The sequence below is a fragment of the Cupressus sempervirens genome, chromosome 7 (assembly GCF_028749045.1).
Source record: "Cupressus sempervirens isolate cs-2001-9-10 chromosome 7, ASM2874904v1, whole genome shotgun sequence".
Lineage (NCBI taxonomy): Eukaryota > Viridiplantae > Streptophyta > Pinopsida > Cupressales > Cupressaceae > Cupressus > Cupressus sempervirens.
The window spans coordinates 629,275,354-629,295,254 of NC_143124.1; the positions used below are offsets into that span (position 1 = coordinate 629,275,354).

The window sequence follows — 19,901 nt, forward strand, 5'->3', positions numbered from 1 at the left end:
CCAATTCCATCAAAACTACCTTGTCAGGTGGGTACCTTGGAAGTCTTTTGGGACATACTGTGCTTCCTGCTACACCAATATATGTGAATTGCGAAAATTGGATGAACTAACTCCCATATTTCTTAATTTTTGCTTCTGCCTCTGATGAAAACCTCTTAGCAGGTGTCCCTTGTAATACCCTTACTGTATTCATGGCAAAGGCATCACAAAATATCTTATAGTCTTTGTTGTTGTGCAAATGAAGTTGTGGATAGCACTCTTGCAACAAACATTGCCCCGACCCATTGCCAATTACTCCTAAGGCCTTAAGTCCAAGATTTTCATATATTCTTGCAATCAGATAGAAAAGATAGGACTCTATATAGAATTGTTTTTGATTTTGCACGGTCCTAAGTTGCAACTCTAAATTCTCGCTTATAATCCTAGCCCAATCAAATCTTCTTTTTCCTTTTTCAATTTCATCAATAAAGAAGTACATCTAGTTTTCGAATTACATACCTTGAGCTAAGCCCATGATCTGGCTGAGAAGTATAATGAGATCGCCATACTTTGGCTTGAAATTAGACACGATGAGCCTTGATGACCTGGTGACTCCCTTCTTGCCCTAGTGTAGCCAATCTTGCTTTAGATGAATGAAATAAACCTCCTGGTTGTCTTGAAATGACTTGGCCACCTGATCCATCATTACCACTTTCATGCCTTTGTACTGGGGAATATTAAATGCTTCTTCAATCACTTGTTCGCCAATGTTCGCCAACACTCTCTTCCCTTCATCAAAAATGATGGACTTGGTAACAATATCAAATCCGGATGCACACTCCATTATGAATTCTGGACAAGGCAAGGTAGGAGGAAAGGTCACCACATGTACAATTCCGCTTTTGTAGATTTTCTTTGTCATGGGGGATTGCCCTTCCTTCAATCTGTCTTTTAACTACACCATGTTCATTGTACCGATATTGGTATCACTTATTCGCCTCACTTTTGAGAAGAAGGTGGTTTTAGGCATCATGTCTTTCTTGTCTTTTTTGGTGTTTGTTCCCTTTGGGTTCTTGCTTGCACTAACATCTACCATCCTAAACACTTATTTCTGCCCTTTTGTTCTAAATGATATGAACTACACTTATCAATCTCCAACCTTTCTATCGATGGAATCTAGCTTATTTCTGCCTCTCCAAGTCCTATCTCTACACTTATCAATCTCCAACCTTACACCTAGGGGTGGGACTACCACTTATTTCTCTCTCTTCGTTACTTTAGGATAGACTACACTTATATCTTCCAACTTCAATCCTAGGTGATCTAGCTTATTTCTGTCTCTCCAAGTGTCCTATCATGAAATCTACACTTCTCTTCAAACTTCAACCTATTAATGGAATGATGAAGTGGTGGATGATGAATGCAAGAAGAATATAATGGAAATGAACCAAGCAAGAACAAAGAGTGGAATCCGCCTTTAAACCAATCTTCACCTCTAAAATGAATAGAATTTTACCTTAATTTTGTCTTTACCAATAATCGGGCCTTCTTCAAATTCGGATCAGATTTCAAAATTTCAAGCCTCCTTGCAAATAGTGATGTCCTAGCAAAATCATAACTTTGACCTCTTTGAAACTGCCCAACTTTTGCCAAAAATCAGACTTTTGATCATGTATCTCCTTCTCCAAATAGAATCACCCAAATTTAGGGCAGAAATTTGTAGCTTTTAGCAAGAAAAATCAGTCTTTGAAAAATCGCCAAACAAGAAGTTTCAGATCTGCGACAAATTGCGTAGGGTAGAAATCGCAGCCCTAATGGAAGAAGGAAAATGATGCCAAACAATGAAAATCTGCTTCAAGGAAAATTGCCAATGCTGAAAGCTGCCTCTCCAAGGAAAAAAATTGCCTAACATATGAAAGCTGCTCCTCCAAAAAATTGCCAAACATATAACAAAACTGAGATGGAATGAGGAAATGAGAGAGCTGGAAGCCCTCTTATACCACAATGCCCTTGCTTCCTCAAGCTGGCCGACTAGCCTTGTAGGAGAGGAAAAATTAAATTAGTGCTTTATTAATGGCCCAACTTTAAATGATATGCTAAAATTAATTTTGCCCATAGTGAAATTTGCTCATTTAATTGCCAGTTGTGACCAAAAATTGCAAAATAAAATTAGGAAAGACTTGGATATGTTAAGATTTTCATTTAATATTATTTTGGTAGTTAAAATATCATTAAAATCAGATTTAGCAAGCCAAAATCGATTTTTGAATTTTAAATTACCAATCTTTTTAAATATTTTTAAAATACCTAGAGGATAAAAATTTCATCCTTAGGAATAGGGGTTGCTTAGAGGAACTCATATCTATCTAGATGAAGATCTAACTTTTTCTCAACAAGAGGAACAAATAAATGAGTGGGACAAGGTAAAGGCAGCTAGAAGTGAGGGAAAGTGGGCTTCGCTGAAAAATGGGAAAGCCCAAATTAGTGAGAATGTCTCAAATAAGAACTAAGAATCTGGGGCCCCACACAATGGCTTAAGTGTCGTAAGTTGGAATTGTAGAGGTTATCCGTGGAGAAGAGGTCCTAGGCTGGGCCCCATAGCAGAGGGGAATGATATTATCATCCTAGTTGAAACGCACGAGCATGAAGGTGTAATGGCCTTGTTCCTTTCTGAGATAGAATACTACGGAAAAGAAAGTGTACGTCTACTATAGAGGGAAGTACGGATATGTATGGTGTCAAGTTGCAAGGATATTCATGAAATATGGCCATACGGTACAAACTGTACGATGTGGGCTAGGATGAGAGTTCGTAAGGTTGGTGATGCAATGGTGTACGGTGGACAAGACCCGTACAGAGGTTGTGTGCAATGGACAGAGTCCATACGGTAGTGATGTACGGTAGGCAGAGTTCGTATGGAAGTGGTGTATGGTGACCAAGGCTGGCCGCACAGGATGGGGATAAGTGGGTATTGTTAGAAGTACGTTCTGATATCCAGCAACCGTATAGTGACCTATGCTTGGCTGTACGGTGGCAGAAGATTCAAGAGATGAAGGCCAAATGGCCCTAGGTGGTGAAAGGAAGGAGTGGGGCATGGACTGTACAATGGGTAATGTAGTCACACGGAAAATGAACCTCGTGTTGGAAGAAGTGGATGGTGTATGGGTAGAGAGTAAAGGAAAAGTTCTGTAACCAAACTTGTAGATCCAAATTTGTGAAGTGAATACAAACAATAATAGAAATTTGAACACAAACAATCTTCAATTAATAATTGCCAAAAGATGGTGCTCCAACTTGCCAGATTTGAGCAAAGTATTACATGCAACAGAATAGAATGAGGGTTGAATGCCATCGAAACTGAATAAGCCAAGTAGGGAAGATCTTTCACTTTTGAAATGGTGAACGATCCAAAACTCCAATAGTTAATTCGCAGTAAATAGAAAATAATCCAAAAGCATGATTAAAGACTACCTACAAGCCATGCTTAGATACCCGTCGGAAAACTCTGTGAAGGGTGTACAAAGATAGCTTGGAAATATCAAAGAAATTAGGTAATATTCTGGAGATTATATCTCAATAGTTTGAAGGACGAAATCCCTTCAAGCTGGAAATCTTGATGCCATTGAAAGATATGGTCTTGAGATTCAACATGGTAACAGCAAGTTCCTGTAGCAGCCGAATCACTGTAGCACGGTATTGTAGCAGCAAGTTCCTATAGCAGCCGAATCACTGTAACGTGGTACTGTAGCAACGAGTTACTGTCGCAGTCCGGATCAGTGTAGCTGCGAGTTACTGTAGCAATTTCAGAACTATTAACACGGCTGTAGCCGCAATTGGTATGGACCATCATTGAACTCTATAATTGATATAATGTGTTGAGTTTAATGAGAAGATATGATTGTTATGGTAGTTGTAACTTTCTGATAATTTGGAAACAAGAAATTAATAAATGGTCATTGTTATTAGCTGCATATGGTTTTATGTTGCCTCCTATTTGCATATTATATGAATCACAAACAATCTTGAAAAAACCATTAATCAACATCAAGCTGAAAACTATTAAAAAATTTAGTTGCAAGCCAATCGTTTTACTAAATTCCAGTGGAAGAAATAGACATTAAAATAGCAAAACAAGGTAGGTTGTTACAGTGGTATCAGAGCTTGTTTATCTTGCCATCCTAGTGGGTACAAACACAATGAACAAGTGGTGATATGACAGATTGGAGTGTTCAACCTTTAACTCACCACTATAATTTAAGAAGAACCAGGGCTCGTCTAAACACAGGACAAGAGGAGCAGGGAAATCTAGAGGATCATATTCATACAAGTGAACAAGTTATTGGCTATATGGGAGACAAGAATGCTTGGGATCCTGGAAGGGAAAGATTCTTATAGTTATTAGAGACTTTGGCACAGGGACAGCGATTAGCAAAACAGAGGGCACAGGAACAAAATCAGAGATTGGAGCTTATGATGCAGATGATGGCCCGTCAAATGGGGTTGAACGCTAACATAGGTGGAGGAAATAATCAGAATGGGAATAATCAAGATGGGACACATAATGGAGGTGAACAAGTTGGGAACAATTTCGGTCATGCACCCCAGCAAGCTAGGACAGTGATTTCGAGGCCCATGATTCCCACATTTCCTCCTAGAGCTCCAAAGCAGCCCGTACCAGAGCCCCAGATCACTGATATACAGGACCAGTTGAGGAGAGATTGGGAAGCCGGAGGTCCAGATTTTATTGCTGCAATTACCTTTACGGAGTATATGGATGTGCGGATGAAACATATGCCACGAGGACATGATAGGAACTAGAGCTATGAGCTACGGAAGAAAGTAGGGAAACTTCAGTTACCATATTATGATGGTTCTGGGAAGTCTACAGCAAGAACTTGGGTTCAAAAGCTTGACACATACTTTCAATTGAACCCTATGCCTGAGGAAGAAGCTATTAAGTATGCAACAATTCATCTGGATGGGTTAGCACACGAGTGGTGGCATCATGGTATGGTCACTATGGGTCATGCACACATTACCTCATACGTGGAGTTTACGGAGAGACTGATTGAACGTTTTGATAGAAAGGATCTAGAACTCCATTTCAAGGAGTTAGCTCAGCTTAAACAGTGGGGATCATTGGAAACATACATTTCAGAGTTTCAGAAACTTGCAGTGTTAGTAACAAATGTATCTGAATGGAGGATACTGGTTCTATTTATGGATGGGTTAGCTGATCCGTTGAGAGGTTGGATTAAAGCTCTCAACCCTCCCACTTTGCAAGAAGCCATTAAGAAAGCTCATGACATGGATTCCTCTTCAGCTTCTAAAAATAAATTCTAGGCAAAGAGTTTCCCTTCGGGGAAAGATAAGGACAGTAAACCTTTTCATAGAGAGGCTCAGCCACCTAAGGAGGAAAGTAAGAGGTTGGACAATGAGACACTTAATGACCTCAGGAAGAAGAAGCTTTGTTTTCATTGCAGGGAGCATTGGGATTTGTCACATAAGTGTCCATTGAAAGCAAAAGCTAAGCAGATGGATTACTTCTCAGCCGAAGAGTTAGTGGATGGAGATTCAGAGTAGTCATCAGAATCAGATGGAGATGATAATTCTTCACATGAGGAAGCAAGCAGTGATAGCACGATGGCTCAGTTGTCCAGTATACAGGAGGCCGTCACTTTCAGTGTTAGGGGAACTTTGGATGGACAAAGATTTGTGGCACTCATTGATACAGGGGCAACACATAACTTCATTGATGAGAAGTTTGTGTCACGCAAAGGGCTACATACAGAGGAGCATAGAGGATTTAAGGTGATGGTTGCCGATGGCTTCAAAATCGAGTGTACCAAAAAAGTCTCCAGCTTGCAGCTTCATTTGGGAGATTATGACATGGTGGGAGATTTCTTTGTCGTCAACATTGGTGATCAGGATATGGTGCTCGAGATGAATTGGATGAAATCTCTGGAAGAGTTTACATTTAACCTCCAAAAAATGGAAATGAGGTTTGAGGCAAATGGTAAGAAGATAGTGCTCAGAGGTTTGTCAGATGGGAGACTTCGAGTGGTGTCACTCAAGCGGATGCAGAGTTTCTTTAGACACAACCAGGTGCAGTGGACAGAAGAGTTCAGAGTAATGCCTGAGGTGACAGAGTAGCATAAACAGGAGTATCCACCTGATGTACAAAAAATAATAACCAAACATACTAAGGTGTTTTGTGAGATACCTCCAGGGAGACCCCCGGATAGGGGAATCGAGCATGTTATTGAGTTAGAGGAAGGGGCTAAGCCAGTCATCATCACACCCTACTGCCATCCAAAAAGATATAAGGATGAAATAGATAAGGCAATCAAGGAGTTGATTGACATGGGGCACATACGGCCAAGCAAGAGCCCTTTCGCTTCTTCAGTAGTATTGGTGAAGAAGAAGGATGGTACAATGAGGATGTGCATTGATTATAGGGAGCTAAACAAGAAGACAATCAAGAACCGATACCCTATTCTGCGCATTGATGAGCTTATTGATGAATTGCATGGTGCATGCTACTTCTCTAAGATTGATTTGAGATTCAGCTACCACCAAATATGGGTTAGAGAGGTGGATGTGGAGAAGACAGCTTTTAGATGCCACTACGAACATTTTGAGTTCTTAGTCATGCCCTTTGGGTTGACTAATGCCCCCGCCACTTTCCAGTCCTGTATGAATAGAGTATTCAGAGATCAGTTGAGGAAGTTTGTGTTATTTTTTTTGATGATATACTGATATACAGTCGTACTTGGGAGGAACATTTGAAGCATATTGATGCAGTGCTCAATATTCTAGAGAGGGAGTCATTATATGCCAAGATGAGTAAATGCGAGTTTGGGATGACAGAGTTTCTCTATCTAGGGCATATTATTAGTGTAGGAAGTGTTCGGGTTGACCCAGACAAGATCAGGACCATTCTAGATTGGCCACTGTCGAGGAACACTTCACAACTCAAGGGATTTCTTTGGCTTTGCGGGTTCCACCGCAGATTTGTGAAGGGATTTTCACAGCTAGTAGCACCACTTACAGATTTGACAGGGAGATACAGTTTCAAGTGGTTAGAGATGGCTCAGGATTGTTTTGACAGGTTCAAGGAGCTGATGAGTACATGTCCTGTTTTAGCCATTCCAGATTTCACCAGGCCTTTTGAGCTGCAGTGTGATGCCTCAAGAGAGGGCGTAGGAGCTGTCCTCATGCAGGACAAACATCCCATCGCATATGAGAGCAGGAAATTACAAGGTGTTGAGAGAACTTACAGCATCTATGACAAAGAAATGCTAGTAATCATGCACGCGCTAGCTAGGTTCAGGCAGTACTTAGCAGGGAGCCGATTCACAGTAAAAACAGATCATAACAGCTTGAAACATTTCCCTAATGACAGGCAACAGAAATGGGTGAGTAAGTTACAGGCCTATGATTTTGACATAGTCTATGTCAAAGGGAAGAAAAATATTGTCGCAGATGCTTTATCCAGAAGGCCTCATTTGCTCGCTATTGGGATAGTCATGGATGATTGGAGAGAGTTGATCTTGGTAGAGTATGCCAAGGATAGTTGGGCATCTAGTGTTATTGAAGGAGCTATTCAGGATAGTCGATATACTGTTGTAAATGATTTGATCATTTACAAAGGAAGGATTTATTTGGTACCTGGTTCTACCATGAAGCAAAAGATCTTGAGAGCATATCATGATTCAACATTAGCAGGACATCCAGGATTTTTTAAGAGATATCAGCAGGTGAGAGAGCGATTCACTTGGAAGGGGCTTAAGTCAGAAGTGCTACAGTTTGTTAGGGAGTGCCCAGTGTGTCAGCAGAACAAACAGGAACATTCCTTTCTAGGCAGTTTACTACAGCCCCTACCTATACCAGAGAAGAAGTGGGATAGCATTTCCATGGATTTTATCACAGGCCTTCCAAAGGTACAGGGTCAGGATTGTATTTTTGTTGTGGTAGACAGATTGACGAAATTTGCACATTTCTTTGCGATTTCGTCCACATATTCAGCAGTACAGACAGCAGAGCTATTCTTTCGAGAGGTATTTAGATTACATGGGATGCCATGGAACATAGTCAGCGACAGGGATAGTAGGTTTATGAGCCGCTTTTGGCAGGAGTTGTTCAGGTTGTGTGGAACAGAGCTAACTCCGAGTACCAGTTACCACCCCCAAACTGATGGGCAGACAGAGATAGTGAATAAATGGGTTGAGGGGTACCTTCGAAACTACATTGCAGGAGAGCAAAAGGCTTGGGTGAAGTGGCTACATCTAGGGGAGTACTCCTATAATACCTCTTTCCATACGTCTATTCAAATGACCCCTTTCATGGCGCTGTACGGGTATGATGCTCCTAATTTTCCTGATTTGTTATTTGGGGACAGTAGGGTGCCTAAGGCCAAGGATATATTGTAGGAGTGTCAGGACATTATGCAATCCTTGAAAGAAAATTTGCAAAAAGCACAAAATCAGCAGAAGCAATATGCTGATCAGCATAGGGTTGAGAGGTCTTTCGAGGTAGGAGACATGGTGTACCTCATGTTACAGCCGTATAGAAAGTCCTCTCTCAAGAGGAGTGGAGCAGAGAAATTGAAACCACGCTACTATGGACCATTCAAAGTAATCAGGAGAGTAGGTGAGGTAGCGTATGAGTTGGAGCTGCCTGCAGACAGTAAAGTGCATAATGTGTTCCATGTGTCACGTCTCAAGAAGGCATTGGGGCATAATGTGGTGCCTTCAGTAGTATATCCACCTCTCGATGATGAGGGAAAGCTTATCCTTATTCCTGAGGCTATACTTGACTCCAGGGAGAGAGTTCTTCGCAGGCGGACTATCAGGGAGTACTTAGTGAAGTGGAGGAACCTACTAGTTGAGGATGCAACATGGGAGGCAAAGAAGATTATTCAGCATCCTGAGTTGAGATTGCTTGGGGACAAGCAATTCCAAGAGGGGCGGACTGTAATTTCCCCCACTTAGCCAGTCTGGATGTATGTCGTCGTTAGCCCATTCTTGTATGATCCTGAGGGCTAACCAAGACTTCAAAAGGGATCCTGAGGTTATTTGGCCTAGTCAGGTTTTCGGAAAGACTTACTATTTTTAGTAAGCCAATGGGGGGATGCAGTGCCTTCAATTTTCAGTGACAGGATGAGATGTGTTTTGTTGGGCTCTTTTTGATGAGCTATTATATGTGGGATTCCCAGTTTATTTGGTATATTATTTTAATGTTTGAATTTACAACGGTAAAGTGACTATTTAAATTAAATATTATAATGTTTCATAAAGTCACTTTATAAAAAATCAAGAGTCCCCCTTTTGAGTACATACATAGACTTTGTAAAAGGAAAAAAAGAAGTAATATTAAAACTCATGTATTATCCCACATTGGCAAGACGGAAGCGTGGAGCGAGTGAGGAAGGGATTAAAAGAAAGAGGATAGCTCTCTTTTATTCATGCTTGGAAATATCAAAGAAATTGGGTAATATTCTTGAGATTATATCTCAATAGTTTGAAGGACGAAATCACTTCAAGCTGAAAATCTTGACGCCATTGAAAGATATGGTCTTGAGATTCAACATGGTACTGTAGCGCAGTACTGTAGCAGCAAGTTCCTATAGCAGCCGAATCACTGTAGTGCGGTACTGTAGCAGCGAGTTACTGTACCAGCCGAATCACTGTAGCGTGGTACTATAGCAGCGAGTTACTGTAGCAGCCGAATCACTGTAGCGCGGTACTGTAGCAGCAAGTTACTGTCGCAGTCCGGATCACTGTAGTTGCGAGTTATTGTAGCAATTTCCGAACTATTATCATGGCTGCAGCCGCAATTGGTATGGACCATCATTGAACTCTATAATTGATATAATGTGTTGAGTTTAATGAGAAGATATGGTAGTTGTAACTTTCTGATAATCTAGAAACAAGAAATAAATAAATGGTCATTGTTATTAGCTGCATATGGTTTTATGTTACCTCCTATCTGCATCTTATATGAATCACAAACAATCTTGAAAAAACCATTAATCAACATCAAGCTGAAAACTATTGAAAAATTTAGTTGCAAGCCAATCGTTTGACTAAATTCCAGTTGAAGAAATAGACATTAAAATAGCAGAACAAGGCAGGTTGTTATAGGGTGTCCCCAAAATTTTTGGGGTGATGGTGTGAAAACCTCTCAATAGGGTTAAGTATTGCTAGGGGTTGCTTTTGAAAAGTGGCGTAATTAAACCTAGTTGAGAGATAGATTGGGTTATTCCATATAGATGTGTCAAAACATGCATAGTTGATTATAAGATATGTTATAGAGTGTCCAAAAGGATATCTTGGTCAAGAGTTAGATTGGTTGATGTTTTGGAAGAATCTGGTGAAAAGGGCAGGAAACAGGTTTTAGAGACCTAATTGAGGGTTTAGGCCTATTCGAGGGCTAGTCTGGGGTTTGCATACAAAGTCGGAGGTTGGGGTTTGGAAACAAGTTTGAGCAAGTGTAATTTTATGTCCTTAGACCATCTAAGGTGATAGAAACAATAGATCCATTCTAAGACCACATTTGAGTACTTTGAAGCATAGATTAAAGTCTCTCTGAGAAGTGGAAGATATCTCTACTTCTCGCAAGAACTTTTGCAGAATAAGCAAACTTAAGGTTTTCTCGTGAGAAGTTCAAGCCAAGAAGACCTTAAATTCTCGCCGATAAGTTGGTCACTTCTCTACAATAAATTGCTAATTCTCACAATAACTTAACTATTTCTCGCGGGTGCCACCAGTAAAATTGGGACACACAGCGACTTGTCCATTCATTGTTTATTTTGCAATTTTGAGTATTTGGAATAGGGAAGTGTTTTGGTGGAGAAAAATAGTCTTTGGTAGCCTTGTAGATCGGTTGCAAGTGGATTTGAAGTGGACTCCTAGCAGATTCGAAAAGATTTTTCAAGAAAATCTAGATTCACAAGTATGTTTTCCAAATTCACTTTCTTTTTAGTGGAAAGGGGAGGAAGAAGCTGTAGAATAGTTTCTTATTGTACTTGACATTTGTATTTGCTTATCTTTTTACAAAGACAATTTGCTATTTTAAGTTTGTTCGAAAGTTTAGAGTCTCTGAATATGGCTTGTAGCCATTGGTATTCCACATGAGGATGCAATTTTGTTACATATTGCATCTAGATCAGCTTGTTTGGTTTGTTTACTCATTTATGACTCATTAGATGCATCTCCTTATTGAGTTATGCAAAAAAATGCATTTCTAGTTAAATGTAAGTCATTTTTAAATTCCCGATATTTTCTCGAGAAATTGCCGAATTTTCTCCGATATTTAGCAAGAACTTTTCTTTGCCTTGCTGATAAGTGGTAGAGAACGAGAATTTCAACTATGCTCTGTTGGCTTGGGGTAATAAGGAACTCTTATGGAATTGAATCAACTTTGATACTTTTTGTGGAATTTAAGTTAGGACCTCACAACTCTGCATCACTACAGAAATTGAGTTTGAACTGCTATAGGACAATGACAGTCAGCAAAATTCACAACAACAAAGTAAAACATCAGAATCTGTGGACTTACAATCATATGCTCTAGGAATTGGTCGTAAAGTTGGAAAACAAATGGGTGAATAAACTAAAGAAGCATTGCTGTATCAATGGATTGATCCCTTTGTTGAGAAAGATAATGAAAGTGTTACCTCCATCATGATACTTCATTGCTTACAATTGGGTGATGGGCATTGAGACTGAAATCAAAACATTTTCTCGAGTGAAGAGGACACCAAATGATGGGACCGCCAAAGATAGCAGCGATGATGCATCGATAATAGTTTAGGCCTAATGACGAAATATGATGAGAATAATGAAAGATATGAAAGCCGAGAAAGAAACTAATGAGCTAAAATGTACTAAGTAGAAAATTTAGGGAAACACAAAAGGTAATTGTCTTAGAATGATGTTTTTGGAGACTTTCCAGTTGATGAGTCATTCAATAAAGGAATATCCATATTATTTGAAGACTCTAAGTATGCAAGTACTATTCACATAGGGAGTGTCCACTCCATCGAAACTACAAAATATATCTCCATGTGATTATGGAAAACAATGAGGGGGGAATTAATAGATTGCGACTCCAAAGGACGTCTATCATACAATGCCAATAATGTAGTGAACAGATATAATTTTGGAGAAACTTCCATAATAAGAAAAACAATTTACAATTATTGTGCAAATGGTGTAGATTGGTTGCCCATGAAGGAAAATTGCCTAAAGAAATAGGGTATTAATATGTTGGATGTAGAGGAATAAGAAAAGGCAATTTAAGTAATCACAAAGGCATGGACAAAAGAGGCAGCGGTCCCGGACCCTTGTATGGAAAAGGAACAACTCCAAGAAGCTAGAGAAGAAGGAAACAAGTGATAGCATAAGATCAAGTAACAAAAGAACATAGTTTGGCAAGTGCTATCAAGAACCGTACCCATCAAGGTAACCAACCACCTATAGACTATGCCACAATTGAAAATGGCTATCAATAATATAGTTGGTGACGAAAAATCAGCCTTAAACAATGTAGGCCACAAGAGGAACTAACCGTGAAACTGTTACAAGATTCAAGAAGAATTGGCAGATTAACGGATTTCCGGATGATTAATTAATTAGCAGAGGAACAAATGTGTTCCTTATAAAGAATTACAAGGACGTTGTTTCTAAAAGAAACAACGTAGACTGAAGATGGAATTAGAAACAAAACTAGAGACAGGATAGGAAACATTCCTATCTGGACTGAAGAAAAAAGAGACAGGATAGGAAACATTCCTATCTAGACTGAAAGACGGACTACAGACGAGTAGTTGACTATTATAGAAAGTATAAGATATTATCTTAATACCCTCCCTTAATGGTCAACGTACGGATGTTGGAACATTCTGTGATAATTGAGACCCTCCCTGGATCTACAGAATGTTGAAACCAAGAAGCTTTGCCAGAAGAGTGCTATGACTCAAAATAGGTTGCATTTACAAAACTTCGTTTTTTGTGGAAAAAACGGTAAAACCCAGAATCTCACACAACCTTGCGTATTACAGACAACTTGAAATGATTTTTGAGGAGAAAATCAACAAACCCATGAAAAACAGAAACAGATTCAGAAGGCGAAAAATGCAGCTTCGCCTTGATCAGGAAGCTCGACAACTTGTGCTTTTGGCTGGGAAGCATTTTGCCTTGCTTGGGCAGCCAAACGTTTTTGGCACTCGAACTTCATATGGCCGAACTTGTGACAGTAATTACACTGCACATTTTGCTTCGTAGAGCCATCCAGGGATTGAGCAGAAGGTTGATGCTGGAAAGGCTGAGAAGACTGATGGTTGCCGATGTTCTGTTGAAAGGATTTTGCAGCAAACGCCTGCTCTGAGGAGGCTATAGAAGCACTGCTGCCAAACTGTTGTTTCCAACGATCCTGCTGCAGAAGTTTGGTGCATAATTCTGAAAACTTCAGATCAACATTAGTTGACGTAATGTTGAGTGTTTCTATGAAGTGCTCATAGGATGATGGTAGACTTTTCAGAGTGATGACTACCATATCCTCTTCCTCCATTTTCCGACCAATAGCTTCGAGCTGATCACGGATGTCCTTAATCTTTGTCAGATGCTCTTGTAAGGACATACGTTCATCCATCATAATGGAGAACAACTGATTCTTTAGAAAGAATGCCCGACTTTTGTCAGATGTTTCATGCAGCTCCTTCAGATATTTCCAGATTTCTGCAGCTGACTTGCCTGAAGGAATTTGTGGTAGCTGATCATCGATAACAGAGAGCTTAAGAAGCATAACAGCCTCTCGATTGCGATCATCAAACTTGTCCTGTTCTGCTTGGTCAGAGGTCGGACGAGTCTTTGTGCCTAGAACAAGCTCATCCAAACGACGATATTCGAAGATGGTTAAGATGCGCTGCTTCCAATGATTATAATTGTGGCCATTGAATCGTAGACTGCCCTCCAACATCAGATTAGTCAAAGATGCCATTTGCACGAACTTTGAGGCAATGTTGAGGCTGACCCAGAAAAAAAAAATGACAAGTGCCGAGAAGAGTAGACAGAAAACCCAGAAGGAATCTGCAGTCGCAATATAAATCCGCCAGCTCGAAAATTGAGGCACGAAAAATGAGGTACCCAAAAAATTCTGACGAAGACCTAGATGAGGTCTCGAAAAACCCACCAAGAATCTGCAAACAAAAAAAATTTCCGACCCCAAAAATTAGGGTTTCGAAAAAAAAGGCCCTGGTTGAAAAATGCTTGAAAAATCTTCAGATTTCTTGATAAAAATGGTCGATTCTGCTTCCCAAGCACGATTATAGACTGAGTATGGAAAAAAACGACTTCAAATATGAAACAAACAGTGGCCAAAAAGACAGAGGACCTTCCAAAAACAGTCGCAGATTTAGGAAAATTGCAGAGGCCGGATTGAGAGCCATTTTGAGGCTGTTACAGGCGCATGAAAGCTAAAGCCCGGCTGCAAAAAAAACGGCAGTAAAAAACGGCCAAAAAACGCACGACTTCAGGCCTTGTAGACTGCGGCCGAAAGTTGGCACATTCGAAGCACGAACCAGGCAGAACACAAGCCGACCAGAGAAAATGTAGAGCCGTGATTTGCAGAAAAAACACCCTTTACTGGTCTCACAAGCCCTAGCCAAAAACCAGGAGTTCTATGAATTTCTCACAGAAAACGGAAACCCAGTTTGAAGCAAAATATCACGGATACTTAATTTCGAAAATAGCTACTGATAATTTCTGAAAAGAGATTATTATTTTCAAAAAAAAACTTCACTCTGATACCATGTTACAAGATTCAAGAAGAATTGGCAGATTAACGGATTTCCGGATGATTAATTAATTAACAGAGGAACAAATGTGTTCCTTATAAAGAATTACAAGGACGTTGTTTCTAAAAGAAACAACGTAGACTGAAGACGGAATTAGAAACAAAACTAGAGACAGGATAGGAAACATTCCTATCTGGACTGAAGAAAAAAGAGACAGGATAGGAAACATTCCTATCTAGACTGAAAGACGGACTACAGACAAGTAGTTGACTATTATAGAAAGTATAAGAGATTACCTTAATAGAAACCACGGTCCACCCACTCAAAAGTAACTAGGCCATTGATCTCATGTTGATGAGGAGTGTTGGGAGGAAGTTGGTTGTTGTCAAGATGGAAATTATGGGGGAGAAGCTAACAAGCACCATCATTGATGAAGGTTGGAAGTAAAAACTGTAAATACTTGGAAATGGCTCAAAAGACCAATACTTTGGCTACTCAACTTCCACTTGGTAGGTACAACCTAACATGGCATCAAGCTGTTCAAACCATTGATGACACAAAAAGTAATAGTCAGGAACAACAATTTCTTTTGGACTTCATAGCCGTCCCTTCTTCATAGGAGGCATACAACCATAGTAACAAGAATTGCTTGAATCGGCGATTCCACGACCAAATTCATGCCGTGCGATTTTTTTTGCATCGTGTATCGGTATCGCCAATTTCTGGGCCATGAATCGCCGATTCAAGCAATTTATGTAAAAATCGCCAAAATCGCCTTTAAAAATCGAGTATGAATCGCCTGCGGCATGTAAAAAGGGAAGTTGAAATTTTAAAAAAAATCACTTGTTTTTTTCACTTTGTTTTTGACCTATTCTCTTTGTTGTAACCCTAAAGGGCCTTCTATTTGTTAAGCATGAGTAGAAGAGAGGAAAAGTGAGAGAGAAGAAGAGAAAAGAAAAGCCATAGGTTTCCAACCGGCAAGAAGGAAGAGCACCAAAGAGATAAGTAGGCCATTTGGGGATCCCATCAATTGCTTTGGGAGCATTAAGGAGCCAATATCAACACTCCTCAACTCATTTGCAAGAGGTAAGTGCTTTTTTTTTCTTGAATGTTAGTGTATTATGCATTTTTTGTTAAATTTTTAGTGTATTATGCGTTTTTTTGTTAAATTTCTATAGTTTTCAAGAATTTTAGTGTAAATCTTGAATGTTCTTTATTTTTACTAAGTTGCAAGCTAGGGTTTTTTGTTTTCTAATTTTTATTAGCTTCAAATTTTGATATTTTACATAAAAAAATTTATTGCTGCAGCCTTTGCTCTCATTTTTCGCAAATTCCAATGGGTAAAAAAGATGAATGTTGGAAATATAATGAAGAGTTTCCTGGAAGAACCAAATATCAAACAAAATGCATGTTTTGTAAAGAAAAAATAACTTCTGGAGGTATTTATAGATTGAAATTCCACATTGCTGCTATACCTGGACACGATGTTACTGTTTGCACTCACCAAACTCCTGAGGCAAAACGCACTTGCTTAATGGCATTAGAAAAAATTGAAAAAGACAAAGCAAATAGGAAAATGCAAGTTGAAGGGTTAAGGGGTATTGGCTCCCATGTTCCCGCATCCGCAGCCGCATCCACATCTGCATCTGCATCAGCTTCCGCATCCGTAGGTTGTGTTGGAGAGGGTTCTTCTAGGCCTCATTTTTATCCTAGTTCTTCTGCTCGTGCTAGTGCTAGTGCTAGTGCTAGTGCTAATCGGTCACATACTGAGACAGAGTCCCACACCAACCTATTGCAGCCTAGAGTGCGGAAAAACAGAATGGATAGTTACTTTGTGCCCCACACTACTCCTGGTTCCCAACCCACACTTGAGGGCATGGGTTTGAACAAGGAGATTCACGATGCTGCCAGAAAGGAGATATGCAAATTTTGGTACTTTTGCAACATTCCATTTATTGCAGCCAGGTAATTGATTCTTTTTTCTTTGTTTTCTTTAAAGTTAAAATTAAAAGTAAAAGTAAAACTTTAATTATATCTACTTGTTTTATAATTTGAGTCTTTGACATCTAAACTTTTATTTGTGACAGGGCTCCTTATTGGCAGAATATGATAGATGCGGTTGCTATTTGTGGTCCGAGGTTTAAAGCCCCAACTGAGGCTGAGTTGAGCGGATACCTCCTGGATGAGATGGTAGAGGACATGAGGGTTGACCTCGAGGAGAACCAAAAGGAATGGATTGCAAAGGGTTGCACCATCATGACTGATGGTTGGACTGATAGGAGGAATAGAACGCTCCTCAATTTTCTTGTATCCTGTGGAGGTGATTGATCATTCTACTTTCCTACATACATTGTAAATTTTGATTTGTTGAATGCTAATTCGTTAATGATCCATTTAATATTATAATTCGTTGTTTTGTTACTTGTAGGATATACCATGTTCATAAAATCCATTGTTTCTTCCGCACATGTGAAAAATGCCACATATTTATGTGAGGCTATTGAGGAAGTTATAGTAGAGGTGGGGGAACAAAATGTTATCCAAGTGGCGACGAATAATGCAGCAAATTATGTTGTAGCAGGTAAACTTTTAACTTTGCAAGTTTTGAAAATAAATTTATTTGAATTTTGAAATTTGAGTTTCTAATTGACTTAAAATTGTTGTAGGTGAACTTTTGATGGAGAGGCACGCCACCATATTTTGGTCCCCTTGTGCGGCACACTGCATTGACCTCATGTTGGAGGAAATTGGCAAACTTGAGTTTGTCAAGTCATGTGTGGAAAGGGCAAAAAAATATGCAAATTCATTTATAATCATGCATTTGTCCTTAGCACAATGAAGAAGTACACAAAAGGCAAGGAGTTAGCTCGCCCAGGTATCACGAGGTTTGCCTCGAATTTCATCACCTTGCAATCCTTGTTGACATCAAGTGATGGATTGAGGAGCATGTTTGTTGGGCAAGAGTGGATTTGCTCTTCCTATGCTATGACCACTGTAGGGTTAGATGTGGCGGATTGCATATTTGATGAGGATGGTTGTTGGAAACCCGCTAGAGAAATCCTTAACGTAAATTTATTGCAATTTAACATTTAGTATTTTGCTTTTACTTTAAGTTATATTATTTTATATTTAAGTTTTGACTCATTTTTTGTTTTACTTTATATGTAGGACACTGAGCCCCTTGTAGATTTGCTACGAACTTCTGATGGGGAGAAGCCCTCTATGGGCTACATTTATGAGGGCATGGATAGGGCCAAGGAGGCCATCAGAGCCCAATATGCAAGAGTGCAGGAGAGGTATGGCCCTATTCGGGACATCATCGATAGGAGATGGCAGAATCAGCTCCATCGACCCATCCATGCAGCAGCTTACTATCTGAATCCGGCATTTCGTTTCCGTCTTGAGTTCAAGGCAGATGCAGAGGTTCTCACTGGCTTATACACAGTGATTCAGAGATTGAGTAGCGATGAAAATAGCGTTGCTACGATTGCTGAGCTAGGCCAGTTCAACAATAAGGAGGGGCCACTTTTCTCTGGCAGGATGGCCATAAATGCTCAGACAACACTACAGCCAGGTAAAAATTAAATAATATATTCAATGTTTATGAATCTAGATTCTAAACTTAAAGTTGATTATATAATGCATTGATTTTAGAGTTGTAATTTGTAAATGAGACTAATTCTTTTTGTTTTTTCCTTATTTCAGATAGATGGTGGCAAATGTTTGGGGCCACAACCCCAAACCTTCAAAAAATTGCCATCCGCATTCTGAGTCAGCCAAGCAGAACTTCTAGATGTGAGCGCAGTTGGTCCATGTTCAAGCACATCCACTCGAAGAGGAGAAACAGGTTGACAATGCAGAGGTTGAATGATCTTGTCTTTGTTCATTACAACCTTCGTCTTAGTATCAGATAGATTTTGGGTGCTGACTCCTCTCCGATCATTCTGGAGGAGATTGATCCAGAATCAGAGTGGATCACAGAGACCGTGGACCCAATCTTCACTGAGGAAGACCGCGCGTGGGTTGACTAGGTGGATGTAGAGGCTGAGGCTATGGCCAGGGCAGAGGAGGCAGCTAGAGCACGTTCAAGCATTGGTAGACGCACAGACGCAGGCCTTAGCGACATTATTCATGAGCCCATTGCCCATGCAGGGGACATGGCCCGGCGGTCCTCTAGGACCTACCTTACACGCCTTTCTCATAGGCAAACTGGATACTCAGAGTCTGAGGTTGAGGCTGCAGCAGAGCTAGAGGATGATGATGAGGATGATGAGGCTTGAGTTGGAGCCTTGTTTATATATTTGTTTACATTGTATAGATATTGATAGTGATACTGAATCACTGATAGACATATATTTCAAACTTTCATGGATCTTCATCTTAGATTTATACATACATTTATGATTTGATGTCTTATAGATCTTCATGATTTCATCTTACTGATTCTATGATTTGAATCGTTATGATCATTTGATTTTTATTTACTTCAGCTAGTATACAATTTACATTTTAGTACATAATGATAACATAGTTACGTATCTGATGGATTTTATGTTTCATGTTTATGTATTTAGATTCTATTTGATGATGTTATAGTGTTTTTAAGTTATATTCAATAAAGGGTGCATGAAATAAGTCTTAAATTGTTAAAATCTTTACATTTAAAGGGTTTTTTCAAATTTGCCGATTCATCGCCGATTCACCGGCGATTCACCCCCGATTCACGATTCGATTCGGCCGTGCCGATTCCGATTCACGTTACTTTGCATACAACACACTCGAGAGGGGATGGTTGAATGCTGCCAGGGTGGATTACAATTGGATGCGAAGCACATTCCCAATCAACAGTAAAGGAAGTATGCCATTGACCTGAGAAATCAAGTCGTAAGAAAGGAATTAATGTCTTCCAACTTAGCATACTAATAGCAATTATCTCAACAAAAACAAATCTTGACATCTTAAAAAGTTAAATGGTGTGCACTATTGAGCTCTATGTGGTTCAAGCCCCCATTCGATTTTCGAAGTACACTACAACTTTGAGTTTGCATGGTATTTGTCATTGTCTACAATCTTGTCATTAGTCATCTTGAATATTACTTGATGTATACATGTCTAGAAGATG

The 19,901-nt window shown here is 39.6% G+C and overlaps 3 protein-coding genes across 3 annotated transcripts in view; all 3 read left to right on the top strand.

Moving 5' to 3' along the window:
• Positions 1 to 19,901, top strand: part of URE (urease) — a 356,063-nt gene that overhangs the window by 261,515 nt on the left and 74,647 nt on the right. The gene's annotated exons all lie outside the window — the stretch shown is intronic.
• Positions 16,024 to 17,748, top strand: LOC149548275 (uncharacterized). The gene is made up of 4 exons (XM_089794839.1): positions 16,024 to 16,744; positions 16,867 to 17,099; positions 17,208 to 17,360; positions 17,446 to 17,748. Exons 1-4 carry the CDS (start codon positions 16,116 to 16,118, stop codon positions 17,616 to 17,618), a joined length of 1,188 nt encoding a protein of 395 aa, XP_089650965.1. The 5' UTR covers positions 16,024 to 16,115; the 3' UTR covers positions 17,619 to 17,748.
• Positions 17,633 to 19,193, top strand: LOC149548276 (uncharacterized). The gene is made up of 3 exons (XM_089794840.1): positions 17,633 to 17,845; positions 17,948 to 18,353; positions 18,485 to 19,193. Exons 1-3 carry the CDS (start codon positions 17,726 to 17,728, stop codon positions 18,691 to 18,693), a joined length of 735 nt encoding a protein of 244 aa, XP_089650966.1. The 5' UTR covers positions 17,633 to 17,725; the 3' UTR covers positions 18,694 to 19,193.